Genomic DNA, 22,005 nt, shown 5'->3' with positions numbered 1-22,005 from the left:
TGAAGAAGAGTGCGATGAATCTACGTAAGATTCGTCTGTATAAACAATAGGCTTTCCCTCTTGGCGATATTGCTTTATTTTCCTTAAATATTCGATACGTTGCAAACGTATATTAGAAGTCTCAATCAGCACTTTCCGGTTGTTTTCGGTTTCCGAAATCCCAAACTCTTAACTATTCGCTGAAGACTTCGTTCTGAACCTTTGAAACTTATGTCATCTTCTAGCTGCTTTTTAAGCTTTCCGATGGTAGGAAGTTCATTATTTGTCTTGTGAAAGTTATGAATGGTTCTCTTTATTACTCCTTGGTCGAAGTTATCGATATTTGTGACCGGTTTTGTTCTGGAACGTTTTTTGCCAGGTGTTCTGAACACTGTGATCAGGTCAGAACTTTTGGCTTGATTGGAGATGTTTCTTACCGTTGCAATTGACGTTTTTGTTGACTCCGCAGTCCTTTTTTGGATTTCACCTAATTCGCTGATTATACTATTAAATTTTATGTTTCCTGCCTTAATGATTTCGGCAGTTTATTTTATCTGGCTCAAATTTACAATGTTGCTGTCCGAATGACTGAACAAAGTATTTGTAGCTTCGTCAATCTCACTTTGGATTTGTTTCAAAGAATCAATTAATTCGTTAGATTCTCTTTTTAAAAAAACAATTCACGTCATAAACCATTTTCCTGGCTTGTCTTTTCAAAACAGTATTTGTTCTAGGCATATTCACTTTAAAGTCACAAACAAACAACAAAACACTAACAAATTCAAACGTAACAAAAACCAACAAAACGTAACAACAGTAACAATAATATTAATGACGCGACTGTACACGGGATGTGCGCGGGGAGTCGTATCGGTGCGGGGGACGAAATGCGACTGGAGAGCCAATCGACGCTACGCGCGCCCGCTCTTCATTCCGCTAGCCCCCCTCAGGTACCTTATTTTTTGCTTCTGCGCAATAACGGTCAGCGCTAGAGTTTCGTGCCGCTACTTGTATTAGAATTAGACACCTGGAAGGAGAGCTATGTGGGGGACGAAACAGTATCTGTCACAAAAATATTTTTAAAGATGCAAATGCGGCATACAAACAAATCAATACAAGGCATTTTGCAACCCACATGGCCCAGATCCTGACTAGCTACGAGGCTTTTGGACATTATTTACACAGACTCAAACGGATGACAAGTGTGACTCTGACGACAGAACCGACCAAATGGTGCATGATGGTTTTGAAAGGGCCAGGTCTGGTGCTCGAGACTGGCATGTGGGTATCCCGGGATGGGCAATCCGACATGTCGTTTAAGCACAGATCGCAGCTGGAAAAATTCTGCGGCTAGATTGTCAAACATGTCACTAACATTAATAGCACGAGAGGTAAATAAAATTAATAATAAATAAAAAATAATTAATAAGAAATAAAAATTAATTTTTTTTTAACTCGCAGCCTCTTGGGCAGGGGCCCGTGGCATTTTGCCAGCCCTAACACCCTATTATTACGTAATGCTCTTGGGTATACTATATTCCACCAACTTCATAACTTAGGACTGCTAACTGGCAACAGCCACTAAAATGTTTCCTGTTAGAAAAACCATAATAACACTTTATATTTTTTGTATGTACGTTTACTGCAAATGTTATGCGCATATATGACTTTCGGGATAACTCATGCATAAATAAAGAGATAAACAACATTTTACTTTAAATATTTTTTTATTACTTATCCTTACATTATTTAAAAATGCAATTATCTGCAAACACCTATGAGAAGAATATTCTGACAGCTGAGATTTTCCAAGATGCGCAAGGCTGCCTGCGCGTGTGCGAGTGTCAGAAAAATTGATGATATGAGTGTTTATGTGTTTGTCACATACGCCGGCGCTTGGTTGGTATGCTAGAAGGTGGCGTCGAAGTGTTTGGACGCCGCCGAGCTCGACGTGTGTTGCTGTCTTCATCTAAAAAATAAATAAAATGCAATGACATGCAGTAAAAGTGGAAATGATATACTAAACATCTGTTACATAAATGAACAATCTATATAAATAAGATTGTTTTTAATTACCTGCAATGGAGCTGACTCTTTTCTGTGAAGACGATTTTCTGCTTGAAGAGCTATCGCGTGGACCGGACGCATTTGAATCGCGTGAATCTCTTCTCCTATCTGAAATAAAAAATAGTACATTGTTCATTTAAAGTTTGTAACCACTAGAGCAGTTTGTCTAATTCTAATATTAAGCTAATGCATACTGCTCTATAAAACAAAGATAAACCATATTTATCCCACCCATCTAGGGCAGAGAAATATTATTTTAACAGTCTTATATATAAGAATATAGTTATTTAAAAGTTCATAATATATAATGTATTAAATTACCATAATCTTTTTCTGACTTTATACTAGGTGTGTCTGTTGATGCATGTGAACTTCCACTCTCCTTCCTTGTCTTAGTAGCAAGAGCACCAATACTATCTTTACGACCTTAAATTTTACATTAATGTCAGTTATTTTAATGCAGAGAAGCTTTGTGTGTTTTTTTTCTATTGAATAGCTTGTCTCTATTTGATAGAAGAAAAAAAACACTCAAATTGAGTCATAGATATTTATATTTTTGATAGCCTTAATCATTCTTTAATAAAGGAATAATTATACTAGCCAAAAGTAGTTTCAATATCAACTGGATTTTCATTCTTTATATTGCACCACAAATCATGATCCATTGATAGATACAAAAATAAATAGTACAATACCTTTAGATGCAGTACTATCTCTTGATGCAGTTCCTCGAGAATTGCTTCTAGGGGCTGGCTTTGGTGAAGGGCTTCTTCCATCTGAAAGATCACAATGAGATTAACATGCATAATCCTTTATTCCTAAACAACAAATGATTCCTCAATTAAAATATTAAAGATATTACGGATGTTTCTACACACCATCACTATCATCCCCCAAAATAACATCTCTACATTTTTGCTTCAACAAAGCACCAAATTCACCCTCAGATAAGCTAAAAGGTACTTCTTGATTTGGAAATGGTATGGGCTCTGTTTCATCTAACATAGATGTATCGTAAAGCGTTTCTAAATGCTTCCAAATATCTTGCGTTGATATTTCCTTAGTTATAGAGTTTGAAAGTTTCTCCCGAATACACGCCATTTGAAAATGCTTATTTATACCCACAGGCTTATGATTAGCCATTGCATAAAATAATTGAATTTCCATATCGACGTCCCAGTCTAAAGTGTCTGCGACTTTAGTTTCAGAAGTTTCTTCTTCACTAGAAACCATAGTTTATTTTAATAGTCTAGCGTTTTCCTTGTATTGTATTATCGTATTCTAAATTCACACTCTTATACTGTTATAATACATTATTTATTATTATATTATAACTAAACGAAAGTGTAGTAGACATTAGAAAAATTATAATAACAAAAAACAATCAATTTACAATAATTCATACAAATTCAACAGAACAGACTAAATATGCATAGACTAGAAAGACTACTTTTATTAACGAAGGTGTTCCCATTTCCGTAACACCGCAATTAGTTGATGAAATTATTCATAAGTGTGTAAACATAAAATAAGACAAGAAGTGTTTTTTAATCTTGATCACATTTAAATTTTAAATGTCTCACTTTTTAAATAATTACAACGGGTAGCCTTATTGCCTACAAATCCTCTCTTCCTGGCAACCCTAGTACGGAAAAAGAAATATATGTACTAAGGGTAAAGTGCATAACCAAATCAAATTAATAAAATGATATTACAAGTAATCTATACAATTACAAAACAAATATCTATAATGAAATAATAAAAAAATATCGACTGAATCGACTGTCTTTTTGTAACACAGTGCGAATGGTCTCAAATCTTTACTTACTATTATAAAACATGCATGATATTTTTTCGTTTTGGTATGGCACCAAAATGATAAATAGATTTTTATTTATGGTCTATGAAACGACATTGAATTTTGTAAAATATACTAATAGACCGGGCGCTAGAGGTAAGTGAGTATGTATAATGTGTGTGTCGAATTTCGCCAACGGATTTAAGTGAAGAAAATTTCAAGGAATAATAATGTGGATGTTGCCTGTCCATGTTTATACCCCTCTTCTCTTATTCGTAAAGGGAATGTCAGTACATGATATAAAGTCATTTTAATGATTATTTCCATAATAATTTATAGTTTGTTCTAATGGTAAAAGGGAGGATGGATTCTTAAATAAAAAAAAACGAAAATGAAAGTAATAAATTGATGCATTTATATATTGAAATACAAAACAATTCTGATTTTGTTGCAAATACTGAGAGCTGTTTGTAAAAAAAAAATTCATATACAGCTTTCAACCATTGCATTTTACTACCAAATCTACTAGTAGAGTCACATTCACAACCACTTACAGCTTTCACTTTGAGATTCAGCAGCCAAATGACATCCTAGAAAACATTTCTTTGTGTGAGAACCGTCAAACCATAGACCAAGACACAGAATATTTGCTAAGTTTTTCCAGTAATAAACTGCCAAGACAAATACATATATATCAGCGCTAATTATGATAATATGAGTAGATTGAATCCTTACTGCGTGGAATATATTGACGAACATTTTAGAATCACTTTCTGAATAGTTTGATTGTAATTCAAGTACCTCACCAATTTAAGATCCTTACATAAATTGAACGAGTTACAATTTATTATGAGCGTTAGTAAGAAAAGCTTTACAATCAACATATTTGTTGAATGGTTGGAAATTATGATATGTCTCATGCTCCAAATTTTTTATAGAAATATCATCATATCTCTCAAATATTACATCTCTAAACGCCAGGTAAAGAAAAAATCCATAATTGTTTTGAAGAAAGCTTCAGCAAAATCACCAAACGTATTGAACTTATTTACTATAAAAATATGCCATAAAATAAAAAATAATGTACTCTTTTATAATAGTTCGCGCTAAACTATTGTTTTTTTGCATTAAACAAAGCTTGCAGAAAAATCTTCCATGTTTCTCACAATTTTCCATTGTCTAATAACATTTAAACCAAATTTTCATCACATAAATAATAATAATTATTGACGCAATGCTATTGCAGTCTGGGTCATATAGTTTTGAAAACTTCTCACTAATGCTGACTTTTCTTCTATTTGCTGATTCATTAATATTAAGCAGCGTCATTGACCTTGGTTCTTTCACTAAGCCATTTGAATTATCGCAAAATAATTCATTAGGATTTTTTCTTTTTAAATTAACCATTTCTAACGTTTTTCAATACAGTACACTTTAAACAGATACAAAATACTATTATTTTATATGTAGATACAAAAGCACGACTTAACAAAGTAACGTCTTTACATCGATAAATGTAGAAAGTAGAAACACTAAACGCGTACGCGCGCTATGCTTACTGCATGGGCGAAGAGGGGATATGAAGGGAGGGGGAGCCGGTAGGGGACCATTACAGCTGCTGGCAAGATGTGTTTTGTCATTATTTAGGGTCTCAGGTATAAGAATTCGAATTTCGATCATAGTTGCCGTCACTCGGATTTTGTATACTCAACTACCTCTAGCGCATGGACTATAAGGATAATATATATTATTAGGTCCTTACATATGAAATTGGCGTTTTGTCGTACTAGCCACTTTGACCTCAAATACCTCCTCTTTGGTTAGAAATTTCAAATTCAAATTTGTACAGCTACTTACTCATGTATTTGTGCTTCGATGACTGTCATTCATTTGTTTTTTTCTGTTTGCGTCACTCACTTCACAAAATGGAAAACTTAAAGTATCGCATTATTTACGAGTACGAGTTCCGCCGTGGCTCTAGTGCTGCGGAAACGACTCGAAGGGTGAATTATGTGTATGGCGGTCACGTTGCAAAAGAAAACACAGTTCGTTTTTGGTTCCAACGTTTTCGTTCTGGAAATTTCGACCTGCAGCACAAGCCCCGGAGACGGGCTGAGACCCAAGTTGATAATGAAGTATTGAAGGCTATTGTGGAAGCGGATCCATCGCAAACCACGTCCGAGTTAGCTGCAGGCTGCGGTGTTAGTGATAAAACTGTTTTAATTCACTTCAAGCAAATTGGGAAGATTAAAAAGCTTGAAAGGTGGGTACCTCACGAATTGACTGAAGCAAACCGGCGGCAAACGCGCGTCGACTGCTGTATTACATTACTGAACCGGCACAATAATGAAGGTATTTTAAACCGAAAAATTACCTGTGATGAAAAATGGATTATTTACGATAATCGGAAGCGCTCAGCGCAATAGTTGGATCCTGGCCAGCCAGCCAAATCCTGCCCCAAGCGAAAATTAACCCCAAAAAAGTTACTTGTAAGCATTTGGTGGACTAGTGCCGGTATTGTTCATTGCAGTTTTCTCAAATCTGGCCAGACTATTACGGCTGATGTCTATTGTCTGCAATTGCAAACCATGATGGAAAAGCTAGCGGCTAAACAACCTAGGCTGGTCAATCGCTCCACGCCACTGCTACTTCACGACAACGCTAGACCACACACTGCACAACAGACGGCTACCAAATTAGAAGAGCTTTAATTGGAATGTCTAAGACATCCTCCGTACTCCCCGGACCTTGCTCCAACAGATTACCTTTTTTTCGAAATTTGGACAACTTCTTGCAAGGGAAAAAAATTAACTCTGATGGGGCAGTCCAAATCTCCTTCACAGACTTTATTGATTCCCGTCCGACTGGTTTTTTTAGAAAAGGAATCAATGAACTACCTATGAGATGGCAAAAGTGCATAGAAAACAATGGTTTATACTTTGATTAATTAAATGTATTATATTTAAAAATATTCGACTTTTTGTTCCTCCCATACAAAACGCCAATTTCATATGTAAGGACCTAATATATATATGTTTATTTTGACGCGACTCGCAAAGTGGCAACCCTACTGTTAAGTGTAAAAACTTAGTTTTCTGTGGTTGCTTAATTGTTTTTAACTTTTGTTTGTCGATGACTCCATGCTACCTAGTACTTCTTATATTCATAAATACTAATTATAAATTTTAAAATTACATACTTAAAATCTTATATACATTTGTACATACAATATATAAATCATGGGAGTTGAAGTGGAAACTATTTCACCTGGAGACGGTGGGTGCTATTGAAATAAAAATGATATTGTATAATTAGTATTGGCCTTACCTTGCTGGTAATTTTTAGGCAACACTTATCCAAAATCGGGACAAACAGTAGTTGTGCACTACACTGGAACTCTTCAAAATGGCAAAAAATTCGACTCCTCTAGGGATCGCGGACAACCCTTCAAGTTTACTTTAGGGAAAGGTGATGTTATCAAGGGGTGGGATCATGGAATTCCAAAGGTATTTGTCCATGCTGATATATTTTCTTCCTTAGGTTTGACTTGTTTTTCGTATATAAAATTGAATGATAATTTATGTTTTAATATTTGATAAATGATTGTATTTCTTGCAGATGTCTGTGGGAGAACGAGCTTCACTAACATGCTCTCCTGATTTTGCATATGGTTCACGAGGCCACCCTGGAGTCATTCCACCCAATGCAACACTTATCTTCGATGTAGAACTTTTGAGAGTAGAGTAGCTTGCTTATAATGTTAATGTAAATTTTATTTTATTGTTAAACAGTATTTTTGTTTCTTAAATAAGTTGTGCTGCAAAAGCTAGTCTATAAATGTTACTCAGAATGTTAAAATAAGTACAAAATTCTACTTTATAAGTGTTACTACTAAATTAACTCTAACTATGTTAAAGAAATATTTTTAATTTAGTTTTACTAAATATAATCTTTTATTCATATTAAGTGCACATTTTAATTGTTAAATGCTTTGGTTTTTTAAATCTTTATCTGTTTTTATTTTATTATGAATTTTGCACATCATTTAATACATAATCAAGGTTTTTCCGAGATTCAAGATGTGTAATTTGTAAAATAAAAATAACTCAATATCAGAAGTTCTAAATGCTTTTTAATTTTTAAAAACAATATAATAATATAAACTTTACTTATTGAACATATTATGCTCATACCTTTAACACAGACCATAAGATGGAACTAGACTGAAAAATAGTATACTAGTTCAAACTAGGACAATAGTTCAATAATGGTACAACAGTGTTTTTAGAAAATGGTGTCCTACATAAAGCACAACTTTCTAATGCACCATAACAACATTGCATGCAGAAAAAATGCCCACATTGTAAAACACATGGTTGTACTATTTCATCTAAGCATGCCACACAAGACCTACTATTATCCACTTCATTTGGAAAATCCGCCATCTCCTCAAGGTGCTTCTTGGCCTGGTATAGATTCTGGCCACAACTAATAACTGCATGCAACAGTGTTACTATACCTAATAGCCTCAGATGTGCATAATAAGCAGCTGCAGCTGGTCTAACATGGACATAGTTTATTCTTGTCAATGTTTTACCAATTTCAAGTGGACCACCATTAATGTAAGATAATGCCCTATGTATGCTTTCAATTTGTGGTAAAATATTACCCAATGCCTTAAAAGTCACTAAAAATAGATTTTGTGCTGCTGGTCTTAATGATGAGTTAATTTCAATTTGCTTCTCTACACTACGAAGTAATCTTTGTGTAATGTTCTCACCGAAGGCTGACAGTAAAATACTTATGAGGCGGTTACAAAACGTGGGTAGTTTGTGATAGGAGTCATCAACTTGCACAATACCAGAATATTCTTCACCAAGCGTTTGTAGCTCTCGTAGGGTTGTAAAAGATTTGTAGAGTACAAACGAAATAGGAATAGCCTTGGATGCGTGCTGAGAGGAAAGTAGTTTCGCTAACGATGCAGATAAATTCTTTTCATATAAATTGTCTTTCTGCCAAGCACGAAGTACCTCAGCAGGCTGCGCGGTAGGTAAAGCCATCGAATTTTTTGATTCCTTAAATACTATGTATATTGAATACTAATGGCATTGAGTTAAAATATTCCAATTATGCTTAGCCAACACTTATGATTATCAATATAATCATCAATATGTCAATGTTTTATAAAATTAAAGATTATTTTTATAAAATATTAGTGGTTCACTAATAATATAATTTTATATTTACAAACTTTTGTTGAACATTTTTTGCTGAACAGCTGATTGTGATTGGGCCACAATCCATATTCCACAGCTATACATTTATACCGCAAGTCATAGAATAATGAGTATAGAATCATTTCATTTTAGAATATAATAGGGGTTTACAATCTTCAATCTAGGTTCCCAACCATACGATAAAAATTATCGCATATGTTAAATAATTTCAAAATAATGTCCGATGGTAAGCAAATTTTTAATGACCAGTTTTATATACCTATAGCATATAAAAGTTATCCTATTTGATACGATTTTAACGAATAAATAAATAATGATTTTTTGGACTCAATAACCACGCGGATACGATGATTCTATGACCCTGATTATAAGGTTGTATTTTGTATTCTCTGTGATCCCATTTTTACTAAATGAGTTGTGGCCTTTATTTAATCTGTAGACTTTGATCTATGGAGTATGGTCTCTATTTAAAATTTTAATAACATTGGAGATTCGTTTACTGTCTAATAATTATTCAAAGTTTAAACACTGTGTTAACTTAAATGAGTTTGTGACTGATATTTAGTTCTTCCAAAAGTTATTGCATTAAATAATAAACTAAATGCCTGTAGTTATTATTAAAAAAAAATAACGACTTGAAAACAATATATTAGTTAATACAATGATATAATTGAAGGCACTGAATGCAGTGGAAGTTTTTATATAAAAAATGGTTGTAAATGCGCCAGATTCACCTACTACAGCAGAAGTTATCTTTGTAATAGAGGCAACATCAGCAAATAGTGCATATATCAGTGAATTAAAAATTAATTATATTGTCCCTACATTAGAGTAAGTTAATGAAAATATAATATCTTGTAAATATTATTGAATTTGTTCTGTAATCTGAAAAGACAATGTTGAAGAAATATCAAGGAAATGTCTTATTTGATATATTTTTCAAACTTTAGGTGACACAAATACTTACTCTTAACTTAATTTCTTTAGGTATTTTCATGGTGGAACATTAGAAGATGGTGTTGGTAGTGGATCAACCTATGGAGTAGTTGCTTATCAATCATCTGATTGCTATCCTGGCTCTCCTGTGTCAACCTATGGGCCCTTTACATGCCCAAAAGATGTTGTTGACACAGTTGACAAAATACAGTAAGTGATTATGTAGGAAACATTATTTTAATTGCACCTCAGTTGAGTTATATTAATAAACACCTATACTATGGTTTTATAATGATTGTTTGTAAAATGATACAAACTCACATTCTAAAACATAAATAAAAAATTAAACACTTTTTATGTATATGCCATTATGTAAGTTGTTATTTGATAAACTTATTTACCAATGTCTGGAATATAGAGTTACACTGTTAACTCCTTGATATTGTTGTGATGCTGTTTTATGTATAAATATTTACAGATACATAGGAGGTCATGCAGAAAATAGAGCATGTTTAACTGAAGCATTAGCAATGGCTCTATCCTGTTTAGAAGAACTTGGGCGTACAGATATTCCACGACACATCATTTTATTATGTTGTTCACCACCTTATTCTGCATATGCTGGTGGCCTGGTTCCTCCTGGTTTGTTCCTTATTTCACTAAACTATTTGTGTTTTTGTCTTGCATGTGTAACACATTATGATTGAGTATTTATAATATTCTTACCCCAGACTTAGTCCCCAGGCCAGTAAAAATGTGACCCATGTGAAACAACAATTGTATGCATATAATTGCACATTGCAAAGTATTATATGTAAAGACTGATATATTTGAAGGCGCGCCCAGCACAGTGGAGGCAGCTGCACGAACAGTGTGTGAACGTGGAGCACAGTTGTCTGTGCTGTCACCGCGTCGATTGTCCTCACTGCTGCCGCTCTATGAACATGCTGGAGGGGATCTTCATGCTGCCCAGCAACGGAACTATGCAAAGGTATGTATGGTAAATGGTGTGCTAAAACAATAAAATGTGGATATAATACTGCGTTTTTAAACTACATCAAATAGGAGGTTATGATATATGACTATGATGTTATTTAGGCTTCCAAATATGTGTGTTAAACTTCATGTGTTCAAAAGTACATGGTTTTGTCCACTTATTTCTCGAAAGTGAAGTGAAATGGTAAATATATATTATCTTATATATTATTATTATAGTATGTATCTATTTATATAGAAAAAATAATATGTCAAATTATAATATTGGTTCAGTATTTCCTAGATAATCTATGGGTAGCCCCGGGGCCACCGTCCTCACCATTGGGGAAACACGTGTAACATAGTTAATCATGCTGATGGGGATTCAAGTCATGATGAAAGAATAAAAATTCAATTATTTTTGCGTAAATTAATATAATTTGTATGTGAGGTGCTTGGTTGAAATTGAATTTTTATTTTTTTTAGTATTGACTTATCAAAGCAATTTGATATACAGCAGAGTATTACGATTAGTCTTCTATTGCCAATTACCTCTAATAGCAATCATTTCTTAATTAAAATTACTAATAGTCATAATTTTGAAAATTTAACTGTATTATGTTGAAGTATAAGGTGATTTTTGAATCAGGATCCACGTCACCTTGTGCTACTCCGTGGATACAGTCTCAAGGAACGGCCACCCAGTCCGGCACCGCCGCCCGCCCCAGACATACAGACAGACGTGTATAGGTTAGTTATTACCAGATACACAACATAAACTTACTTTATTATTTAGGATGATTATTTCTAGCCCAAAGTAGGAAGTATTACCATAACGACTGCATTTTCAGATATATCTAATAATAATGTTCTTTTTGTGTATTAATATTGTGTATTTACAATAATATTCTTAGTCAATATTTTTAATAATTAATATTACACTCAAATAGATTTCAAAAAATTCCCTGTGGTAGTGTGATTTAATTTTGGCAGCATTTCCCTTGCTATGTGATACTTATGAATAAATATAAATATGTAATTATTTAAAAAATTTACTATTGAGCTCCAAGTACAAATAAGTCTACTGCAGGTTTTAAATATATGTATGTGCTAATTTAAAAACTCAATGTATCTCAAAAATGTAGTACAATTTCTTAATTGTACTTATCGCTTACAAGCGATCTTCCAGGCAACCCTAGTAAAGAACACAAATACTAAAAACAATGAAATATTATACAATTAATAAAATAATATCTGAAAAATAACAGCTTATTGTTAATAATTTATATTATTACTGGTTAAAATCTAACATTTATAAACATTGTTGAAAATTATGCTAAAACGCGATTATACCTTCTAAAAAGTTTTCTTAGTTTTGTGTAACGCGCTCGAAATGGACACAACGAGTCCCAACTATTATTATTCTAGATAGATTATTAATGGATATATTTTACCAGTGGCACTACAATCGTTTCTATCTATCTATTTATACTTCGTTGCCACAGTACATATAATTATACAAATAAAAAAGCAAAAACAAAAAATAAGTATCTATATGTATCGTTGTTCAATATATCTAGTATATCGTTCTTGGACTTAGATTTAATAGATAGGTGATATTTTGTGTCGACACGCCGACTTTTTGGGACTAAGGCAAACCAGTTTCTTCACGATGTTTGCATCATGGGTATATCATTCATAGATGTACAATAACTGTAACTATATTTTGACTTGCTTTTATGTATGAATATTGTAAGCGAAGAGATTTTTGATATTGACAGCCAAGGCCGTGGCGCTGTAGCAGGTCCTCGTGTATCGGCGCCTTTTCCACGTGCAACGAACCCAGCCGTACGTGGAAGTTGGTTGTCTGGTGTGTCAGGGGTGCCGGGTGTATCGGGACCTCCACGCCAATCGTTATACACCAATAACTCTGCTCTTCTAACACAGTTGGCCCAGCCGTCTTACCCGCCACCGCCGTCACAGGTACAATTATAATGTAGATATAGATAAATAATGGGAATACCAAAATTGGTGTTTAGGTGGTTTGGAATAGAACGGATGAAGAAGAAACAGTTAACAGGTTGGATATAATCGAGGATGGTGAAGTCTGGTTGGGTAGAACTTGTGTGTAGAAGATATGTATCTGGACCAAATCCAGGACGTAGAGAAGGGAAAAGTACCCATAACCAACCAACCGTGGCATGCATGCATGTCATGAACGTGGTTAAAGCGAGAGAGCTTTGTCAGGACCGTAACAAGTGAAGATTTGTTGTCTCTGCCTACCCCTTCGGTAAAAAGGCGTAAAAAAACACCAAAAAAATTCTCCAACTTAGATTTTTAATTATATACTTTATAATCTTATTACAAAAGTAATTGGCCATATATTTAGGAATTGTAATGTGAAGATATTAGATTTTTTATCTCGGCCATTTTGGACACCTGGACTTACCAGTAAATGAGCAGGATGCACTGATAGAAATATAACGGATCGCGAATTTAAATTTAAAAAAATCAACATTTTTGGCTATCATGCTATAGCAATTCGCAACGACCTATATGTGTGAAATAGGTGAAGGTCTTGAAATAGACGAAGAGGTGAGAGCACCCCTGTCGATGATAACATTGAGGCTTGTTGATTAATAATAAATGGTGATTAATATTATTTAAAAGTGATTATTAATTTGTGGTGTACCTCCAATAATTTTGGGGTTTCCGAGATGTACCCACACGTAATTTTGCGGAATACTGATCTGTCTCATAGAATATATGCGTTTATGAAGTAGTTATTTATGTACCTATATGAAGTTTGTATTTATTATTTTTCAACAGAGTGAAACCTTTTAAAACAAACTCGACCCCCCAAGGGTCGCGACCCCCGCTGAGATACGTTCCTATTAAGTTATAAACCTTGTATAGTAAAATACATCTTTATACATAGCGCATTTCACATTTGAATTAAAATTATGGATTTAAATTTTTTTATTATCATCATTAACCTTTTAGCGAATGGTCCAGCCTGGCCCAGTTAACCCTGGAGTCAGCGGTGTGCCAACGTCAACCGGTCCCAATGTTGGCGTGTCTGGAGTGGCCGGTGTTAGTGGAGTTGGAAACGTGGGCAATGTAGGCCCAGTGGCCAATGTTGGCAACGTTGGTCAAATGCAGCGGACTTTCATATGGAGTGGAGTACTGGAATGGATGGAGAAGGGCAAAACGCCCGGTGATCAACAGAAAGTCACCAAGCATTTGCCCTGTCAGGTATGGTTAATAATAATCTATGTTCGTAATTAATAAACTCAACTTCGGGGCAATAAATACAGATAAAACAACTTTCTCTGCAGCTGTGATACTTTTGACATTTAACACCTTTCGTCTTCAGTCACCGTGACACTGAAAAGTACGCGAAACGTCGGAAAAAATTTAAAATTTAGAATTACGTAAATAACTATAAGTTTTAAAAATAATACATAGCTTTAATCCGTTGAAAAAGTGTTTTTCTTAATGTGTAAAAGCTATTTTAACAAAAGACAATACTATATGAACGCTTTTAAAACCATTCGATTGCTGGATTATTCATAGGAATGTATAGACATATTTTACTTTTTATTTTCTGTATCTGTATCATGATCATTTGTCAATCTAATAGGCAAGTTGATCAGCCTCTTGTGCCTGACACACGCCGTCGACTATTCGGGTCTACGGCAAGCCGGTTTCCTAATGCTTTTCTTCACCGTCCGAGCGCTAAATGCGCCCATAAAAAGAAAATCCATTGGCGTACAGCCGGGGATCGAACCAACGACTTCAGGGATGAGAATCGCACGCTGAAGCTCATCTATATTTCTAATGAGAATAAACTTCATGAAATTTAACCAATTTTGCAGGTGTCAGCCAACTCGAAGGATATAGAACCAGAACTGAAGGTGGATACCTGGCCAAGCAAACTGTTGATGCAGTTGATGCCAAAACAGTTAATCAGTAATATCGGAGGACAGTACCTTAAGGATAGCAAATCTGTCTTGTTCCACCTGCAACAAAATGAAGCGTTAGATGCACTCACCAAGGTCATGGTCAATGGGTTTGTAAGTACTTTCTCAACATATTAGTAAAAGTTTTTCCAACCACCATTTTGTGGCACCAGCTGCCCGCTGAAGTATTTCTGAACTGACTTAAGAGTTGAGGGAGCGCTCAAGTACTTTCCAGTACTTTACACCACATATTGGTAAGTTTTAGGTTTAAAGAGTCACTGGGGTTGGTTACGAAACGTTTTACTATTGAAAACAGAAACGTTACGGCGCGTTTCACGGGGGGGGGGGGGGGTCAAGAAACTCCAAAAATTGCGTGACGTAATACTTGAACGCTCCCTAAATTACCTTTAATGGAATAATACTCAATAAGGATTTTTAAATAGGCCGGCTGCGTACACTTCTCCCCGATGCCGTCTCCGCCACAATGTGACATCAAAGTGCTGATCCTCCTCTACACTCCTGACAAGAAGGCCTACCTTGGCTTCATACCCAACAACCAGGCTACTTTCGTGGACCGACTTAGGAAGGTGAGACCATATTGATTTCACAATAATTAAGATATAATATATAACAAAAATATTACATAATAAACGTAAGTAAATCATTCACCTGATGTTATGTGATGCCGCCGCCCATGGACATTCTTTTTTTTTTATAGAACAATCGGGAAGGCGGCTCACCATATGTTAAGTGATTCCGCCCATGAACACTATGCCAGATGGCTCGTGAGTGTGTTGCCGACCTTTTTTTTTTTTTAAATTATACATACAAATTGCAATTTTTGAGATAAAATTTTATGGGCCCGAATTACTTTGATAATATTAGTTAACCTAATTATTTTAAAAAAATCCAGGTTATCCAGCAGCAGAAGCTTAGCAAGCAGCTACCAACAGGCGGACCTGCGCCTGCCCTACCACCTGCCACTATGCCAGGTATATTCAAATATTTTGATCTTATACATAATTCTCTTGTTGGAGTCGGTAAAATATAAACAGTTATTAACTTAAAAGAAAAGAGATTTATATTATCTCCTTTTTTTTAAAGATTTGAGCTGAATAGTTCGGGTAGTTATTGGACCCAGAGTTATTTCAACATAAACCGTCAAACGACAGAAAATCGTCCAAAACATTAAAATCTGTTCAGTACTTTTAGAGGTTTCTGGAAGAACATAAAAATGTGTAAAGTGTTTTTTTCTTTTTTGTCGGTATCTAAATTCAGTAAAATTGGTTTTATCTATTCTTTGGCTTGAAAGAAATGTTTTGGAATTCTAGGTGGGGCTATGGGCAGTCCAGGAATGTCTGGCGGGATGGGAATGAACCAGGGACTCCAGCAGCAGCACCCACAGCATGCCCAGGTACGACACGATATTAATATTGTTTGAGCTAAATTATTGTGATAAAAACTCATATATTAAATGACATGGTATAATTTCAGCAAAGCATGATGATAGGTGGCGGTATGGGTGGTCAAGTTGGCGCCCAAGTTGGGCAGGTCGGGCAGGTTGGGCAAGTTGGGCAAGTGGCCAAGGGGCCGAGGCCGGTCAGCCAATTGGACGGCTTGGAGGCGGCAAGGCAGCAGAACTTGGAGAAGATACAACATTTGCAACAAACTTTAGAGGCTGCTCATCAACAGGTTTGTGAAATGCTTTTTTTTTCAATTAAGACACTATTTTTAAGAATTTCTAAAAGAGGACAGAGTATGGGTGACTTTTTATGTTCGTCCATACATTTGGACACTATTTATATCACAACACAAAACAGGAAAAAAACTAGCTCTTAACTCGAAGACGGCTGGACCAATTCGAGTTTCTCCGTGATCTCTGAGGAGGTTTTATAGATTTGAAAAAAAAATCGTAAAAACTGTCTATAGTGTTACATAGCTAAATGTCCCATATGTTGGTATGTAGCTACTAAAAAGGTGGACAATGTAGAGAGAAGCTAGTTGAAAATATGATTGAAATGTTTAGTTGAGTTGAGTTTGTAATGTGTGCCAAGTCTATTAAAATATGATTCAAAATTGGATTTCGTTTTTTATAACAATATAAAAACTCTTTTCTAGCTTCGCTTAAGTAACGTTTGTCTACAGGAGGCGCAGTTTAAGTCCCAGATGGACATAATGTCTCACTTGCACGCCGCCCAGCAACAGGAACAACATTATAAGCAACTCGAGGTAATATTAAAAAGATATTAAACAACATTTTTACATATTTATCATTAAATAAAATTGTGTGTATTCCAGGAAGATTTGTCCTTGATATATAGGACATTCTCAAATTCTCAACTTATCCTCTATATGTTATATAAGTGTATATGTAAGGGTCGAAAGACAATCATGAAAGTCATAAACTGGAGAAGGCCAATATCCAAGATGGGGTTCCAACTCTACCCTAAATTTTATTAATAAATTCTAAATTCAAATTGTTTTTTTTTTCTTTTGTGTTTTAAATTTTATTTGTAAGGTTGGAAAAGGTCTTCTAATAACACTAGTACGTACGTTATTGTGTGTTTTTTTCCCTTAATGCTCTGTTTGACAGAATGAATACTAAAGTGATATTGAGTGTATACGTTTAAAAACCATGTTTAAAAATATTAATTTCTACGTCACATGACACGAAACTGATTACTGCCACAGATTACTAACTGGCCAGAGCCACAGATTACTATAATCGAATTGATGATGACGTACCATGCTTTTTATTAGTATATCTTCGTTTATCCAATCCTATCTTGGACTTTAATTTCGACGATACTGATTTTTATCAGACTATAATGTGTGTGTTTGTCTACGTTATATGCCAATACTTAACAGGAATAAAAATTAACAATTTGTGTAGGTTCTATAGTCACTAATAATCCGAAATGGTTTTTAATAACTTCATTACCGCCCATTTCTCTGGTTCAGTTTTCTCTATCTAACTACAAAAAAGTATTATGCATGGAAAGCTTTTCTGTTTTATAAAGCAAAATTATTAGTGACGAATATGCGGGATGGTGTTCGCTAATATACAATATTATGGCTTATAAATAATTGTTTAAAATACTTTAACAATTGCAGGAGCAGCAACGTAAACATCAGCTGCAGCAATTGCAGCAACTGCGGGGTGCGGCTGGACATCCGCCCCGACTTATGCCTAGGGGCATTATGCCCACCAACCCTGGGTTGAGGCATTTATTGCAACAGGTATCACAATACACATAACTCATCACATTCATCTATATATTAACACTCTAACTAGTACATACATTTGCATCAGATAAGTTTTTATTTATTTATTGTAATTATGATCTCGATCATCATACATGTTTAAAAGCAGATACTCAAACGCTTCTGAAATATGTAAGAAATAAGATCAATCACAAAATTCAAGAAATTTCCTCCTTATCCAGTACCCCGGTAGATCGCGCAACGCAAATCTCGGGAGGAGTTTTTGTGTCAAACAAATCGTGTGGCCAAGTGTCCGTAAATACACAAAAAACTATGTAAATTCATAAATAGCATTCAGGTAGGAATATATCAAACTGAAAGAAAATAATCAGTAAGAATGCAAGGTTGGTCACCGTGTGCTAGTTGCGGTGGCGTGTCTTTGTAGATTTAAACAGGCTAAAAATCCTCAAATGTTTAATACTTACTATTAACTGTGGCGTTATAAACGTGATATTACGTCACAGTTAATAGTAATAATTAGTAGTAATATTCCTACTACATGTTGGGTATGGCAGAGAAAGAATTGTAGTAGAATAAATTCTCTGGAAATGAGAGTTTTATGAAGAATGTGTGGTGTAACATTGTGTGATTGGATAAGTAGGTAGCTTGGCCGTATATAGAACTGATGAAGTGTGAAAGTCGGTTTGGTTGACATACTTCGACCAAATCAAGGCCGTTCTAGAGAAGGGACAAGTTAAAAGTACCAATGACAGATAAACGAAACGAGAAAGACATGTCAGGATGTAGCAATTGGAAATCCTCTGCCTAATCCTTCAGTAAAAAGGAGGAGGAAAAATATTCCTGTGGCTATGAATAAATATAGTTGATTGTGATGTCTAGTATTGTCTTTACAATTTTAGTGAATTTTTAGGAGACACGTAACTTGATGCAATAAGCATGCACTAATCATTAACATTAAATATTTAAATGCTCTGTTTATAATATTTTTAACTCAGGTTGGGTTATTTCAAATGATTTTTACATAACGATTAAAATATATGAATTACTGATTACTTAAGTTATAAAGCAAGCTTCAGTGATTTCATCAATCAAATAACACTAACTAAGATCTGTAGACAAAATGGCTGCCATTTGTTGAAGCTATTTGACAATACTCTACAGTGTTGTCATTTTATAAACTTGTAAGATTTGCATTCTGTTGAAATAACTGAGTATTAATACTCTTAAATTAACTACAAAACAACGCCTTTCTATACGATAACTTAGTATTATTCAATTTGTAGTTGTGTACGACTGATATAGTTTTTTACAATTAAAGGTTTTAATTATAAATTTGAAAATAAAAATCTTGAAGAAACCTACCCTGAGAGGTTCAAGCATCAGTCATTATCAAGAATCCAATTCTTCAGAATCTCTATTCCAGCACTCTCCATAGTCATGGAAAAATATAATGATGGAATAGTAAAGTTTGATACCAAACTTCGGAGATTTTGTAGAGCCAAAATAACAGAACAAACTTGACCTATTCCAACCATTACATATTCCATTTCATTCCATACATTATTCCATGGTTATACCAATTGATTTTCACATGAACTGAAAACCGCTGCCATCATTACATCATAATTATCTAACTCATACTTTCAATTAATAATCATTGCACTAGCTTTCTAGCATTTCTTCATAGTGCCGGTCGTTTCTGCCTATGCTGGATACTTCAAAATGTTTTTATATTTATCAAAAATGCTTGCCTAAACCTGCCTAAATAAAATGTATAAGAATGTTAGTTATTTTCCATTCCATTTTCATTCCCAAATATTTGAATTGTTCAGAATTTCTAAACCACAAAAGGTATTGTTCTGTGCTCTATGTAAAGATTAAACTACTCAAAATATTTTTTATGGAATGCTGGGTGATAAGAGTAAAGTTCTACAGTTATAAATTAAATTAAAGATATTTAGAACTCCCTGTATATAACTATTATTTATCGAAAACTAACATCAAACAAAATGGTCGCCAAGACATCGGTAATCCAGCTTGGTAAACGGTCCGTTAGCCGTAGTAGTGACTGAATACGGCGCGTATGTTTTAGCAACAGGCAGCGCCACGACCCCAGCGTCCGCACATGTGACCTCCGCACCGCATAAGTAATGCTTCACTTTATTTACTAACCCATAGCCCGTCTCAATAATTTACTATTTGTTAAAGATTCCGTGACTTACTCTTCAAGCCAAAATATTTCATTTATTCCTATAGACTACGTTAAAGCTACTAAAAATCTTAGTGCATTTTTTTAACTTAGCCAAGCAGTTTAGCATAGATATTTTAGCTACAGAATAAATATAGAACAAATATTGTGGGATGGTAATACATCATTTAAAAAAAAAGTAAATTATTGAGTGTGCTTTTAATGTTTGCGACAATTTTCTTTTATTTGTTTTGCGTTTTTTTGCTTTATCATTTAAAACGAACTTTATTTTCGTATTTTAGTTTATTTAATATTTAATACGAAAACAAGGTTCGAACATTTTTCTCCTAACATGACTGCATGATTTTTTTTTTATTTGTATGTGATATAGAATATAACATGTTTGTTCTGTAGTGTTAACTGGTGTATAATTATCCAATTTTTATTAAAAAATGTCTTGTATATTAACTTTGTGTTAGAAAGTTAAAAAATATGATGCAAAAACTCTGTAAATTAAAATTTTAACTATATAAATTCGTGTTGGTTTGACAGCTTTTATTATTATAGCAACATTGGGGTTACGGTGGCGTGATTTGGTGTTTTGTTTGTTATTATTTGAATTGTAATTAATTTTATATTCTGTGTATAGCAACCTCAATATCGGCCGCAAGGTGGCGCTGTGCGTCCTACGGCGCAGTCGCAGCAGTTTGATGATGTCAATAATTATAGCGATTTTATGTAGTTTTAAAGTTGATGAAAATCAGTTTCGAAAAATAGACATATAACAACTGAAGAAAATATTAATGTAAAAATACAGCAAATATAGCTTGTGTTTTAAGAAAATTTTGACATTGTAAATAAATAGCTTGGTATTTGAAAATGATATAATTTAATTGTTAATTATGAAGTTCCTCCGTTACCAAGATTTATTAGCAATTATTTTTAAAGCTGGCTTTTTGTGAAATTAAAAAATCAATTACGACGCTGAATTGAGAATCTTGGATAAAATAGCCCTAAAATTGTTTTATTTATAAACTAATAATGACGTCATAAATAGCGATGTAAGTGAATGAATTTGAAGATGTATGTATATAATTGTTTTTACAATTTTATTAAAAGTAATTAATGTTAGATTTGGGTTTTAATTCTTTTTTACTATATGTATGTGTGTATGTATGTATAAATAAATATATATATATATATATATATATATATATATATGTACGATACGCATACGTAACAACTGGCCAAAATCAGGTACGAATTGTTACGTACGTCGTTATAACGACGTATGTCAAAGTAAGTATATAGTGTGTGGTGTATCCACAGGTGGACTACAGTAGTCGTTGTAATTTAAGATTAAAACATTTAGGATTTCGAGATATTCGGCATTAAAAAAAAATCTTCTTGACGCCACAACCTATATAAGCTTTATAAATACAATACTAATATTGCTTTTGGGGTAGCCAAAACTACACCAATACTAAAAGTTATATATTGAAAGCTACTAAAAGATAAGTTCATCGATTAACTCATATTCTTTCGAATAGGCTAAGTTCTGCAGCGTTCGCAGTGAACAAGATACGTGATCTTACAGATGAGAATACGGCAAAGCTCGTTTATTTCAGCTATTTTCAT

The 22,005-nt window shown here is 34.1% G+C and overlaps 4 protein-coding genes across 6 annotated transcripts; 2 read left to right on the top strand and 2 right to left on the bottom strand.

The window, feature by feature from the left end:
* Positions 1-1,693: 1,693 nt before the first annotated feature.
* Positions 1,694-3,396, bottom strand: LOC123707049 (MRG/MORF4L-binding protein). Its single transcript, XM_045656819.1, has 5 exons — positions 2,925-3,396; positions 2,742-2,822; positions 2,368-2,472; positions 2,056-2,154; positions 1,694-1,948 (listed from the first exon to the last, which is right to left on the bottom strand). The coding sequence occupies exons 1-5, from the start codon at positions 3,277-3,279 to the stop codon at positions 1,860-1,862; spliced, it is 729 nt and encodes a 242-aa protein (XP_045512775.1). The 5' UTR covers positions 3,280-3,396; the 3' UTR covers positions 1,694-1,859.
* Positions 3,397-6,944: 3,548 nt separating this feature from the next.
* Positions 6,945-7,824, top strand: LOC123707521 (peptidyl-prolyl cis-trans isomerase Fkbp12-like). Its single transcript, XM_045657619.1, has 3 exons — positions 6,945-7,120; positions 7,190-7,350; positions 7,463-7,824. The coding sequence occupies exons 1-3, from the start codon at positions 7,084-7,086 to the stop codon at positions 7,589-7,591; spliced, it is 327 nt and encodes a 108-aa protein (XP_045513575.1). The 5' UTR covers positions 6,945-7,083; the 3' UTR covers positions 7,592-7,824.
* Positions 7,825-7,962: 138 nt separating this feature from the next.
* LOC123707520 (peroxisome biogenesis factor 10) lies at positions 7,963-9,368 on the bottom strand. The gene has a single exon (XM_045657618.1). The coding sequence runs from the start codon at positions 8,902-8,904 to the stop codon at positions 8,083-8,085; it is 822 nt and encodes a 273-aa protein (XP_045513574.1). The 5' UTR covers positions 8,905-9,368; the 3' UTR covers positions 7,963-8,082.
* A 166-nt stretch (positions 9,369-9,534) lies between these two features.
* On the top strand, positions 9,535-21,487 carry LOC123707322 (mediator of RNA polymerase II transcription subunit 25). Of its 3 annotated transcripts, XM_045657253.1 has the most exons (16): positions 9,535-9,912; positions 10,069-10,227; positions 10,496-10,659; positions 10,854-11,008; positions 11,642-11,742; positions 12,774-12,975; positions 13,996-14,247; positions 14,871-15,068; positions 15,398-15,541; positions 15,868-15,946; positions 16,286-16,368; positions 16,449-16,646; positions 17,073-17,183; positions 18,069-18,194; positions 20,272-20,326; positions 21,017-21,111. In XM_045657253.1, exons 1-15 carry the CDS (start codon positions 9,791-9,793, stop codon positions 20,308-20,310), a joined length of 2,133 nt encoding a protein of 710 aa, XP_045513209.1. In that variant the 5' UTR covers positions 9,535-9,790; the 3' UTR covers positions 20,311-20,326; positions 21,017-21,111. The 3 variants fall into 3 exon arrangements, with proteins under 3 accessions (XP_045513209.1, XP_045513207.1, XP_045513208.1); XM_045657251.1 differs by lacking the exon at positions 20,272-20,326 and having other exon boundaries at positions 21,017-21,487; XM_045657252.1 differs by lacking the exon at positions 20,272-20,326 and having other exon boundaries at positions 17,100-17,183; positions 21,017-21,485.
* The last annotated feature ends 518 nt before the right edge of the window (positions 21,488-22,005 follow it).

The sequence above is a fragment of the Pieris brassicae genome, chromosome 3, assembly GCF_905147105.1.
Source record: "Pieris brassicae chromosome 3, ilPieBrab1.1, whole genome shotgun sequence".
NCBI classification, from domain to species: Eukaryota; Metazoa; Arthropoda; class Insecta; order Lepidoptera; family Pieridae; genus Pieris; species Pieris brassicae.
Note: the sequence above shows the minus strand (reverse complement) of the source record. Positions and strands in the feature narration are given on the sequence as shown.

What these genes read in the sequence shown, in the direction of transcription:
- LOC123707049 (XM_045656819.1), bottom strand. Translation starts at nt 3,279, where the DNA reads ATGGTTTCTAGTGAAGAAGAAACTTCTGAAACTAAAGTCGCAGACACT. An exon ending in TTTGGGGGATGATAGTGATG is followed by an intron (nt 2,823 to 2,924) that starts GTGTGTAGAAAC and finishes GTGATCTTTCAG; the next exon opens with ATGGAAGAAGCCCTTCACCA. An exon ending in AGATAGTACTGCATCTAAAG is followed by an intron (nt 2,473 to 2,741) that starts GTATTGTACTAT and finishes GTAAAATTTAAG; the next exon opens with GTCGTAAAGATAGTATTGGT.
- LOC123707521 (XM_045657619.1), top strand. Translation starts at nt 7,084, where the DNA reads ATGGGAGTTGAAGTGGAAACTATTTCACCTGGAGACG. An exon ending in AACTATTTCACCTGGAGACG is followed by an intron (nt 7,121 to 7,189) that starts GTGGGTGCTATT and finishes GGTAATTTTTAG; the next exon opens with GCAACACTTATCCAAAATCG. An exon ending in GGGATCATGGAATTCCAAAG is followed by an intron (nt 7,351 to 7,462) that starts GTATTTGTCCAT and finishes TATTTCTTGCAG; the next exon opens with ATGTCTGTGGGAGAACGAGC.
- LOC123707520 (XM_045657618.1), bottom strand. Translation starts at nt 8,904, where the DNA reads ATGGCTTTACCTACCGCGCAGCCTGCTGAGGTACTTCGTGCTTGGCAG.
- LOC123707322 (XM_045657251.1), top strand. Translation starts at nt 9,791, where the DNA reads ATGGTTGTAAATGCGCCAGATTCACCTACTACAGCAGAAGTTATCTTT. An exon ending in AGCAACGGAACTATGCAAAG is followed by an intron (nt 11,009 to 11,641) that starts GTATGTATGGTA and finishes TTTTTGAATCAG; the next exon opens with GATCCACGTCACCTTGTGCT. An exon ending in TCGTGGACCGACTTAGGAAG is followed by an intron (nt 15,542 to 15,867) that starts GTGAGACCATAT and finishes AAAAAAATCCAG; the next exon opens with GTTATCCAGCAGCAGAAGCT.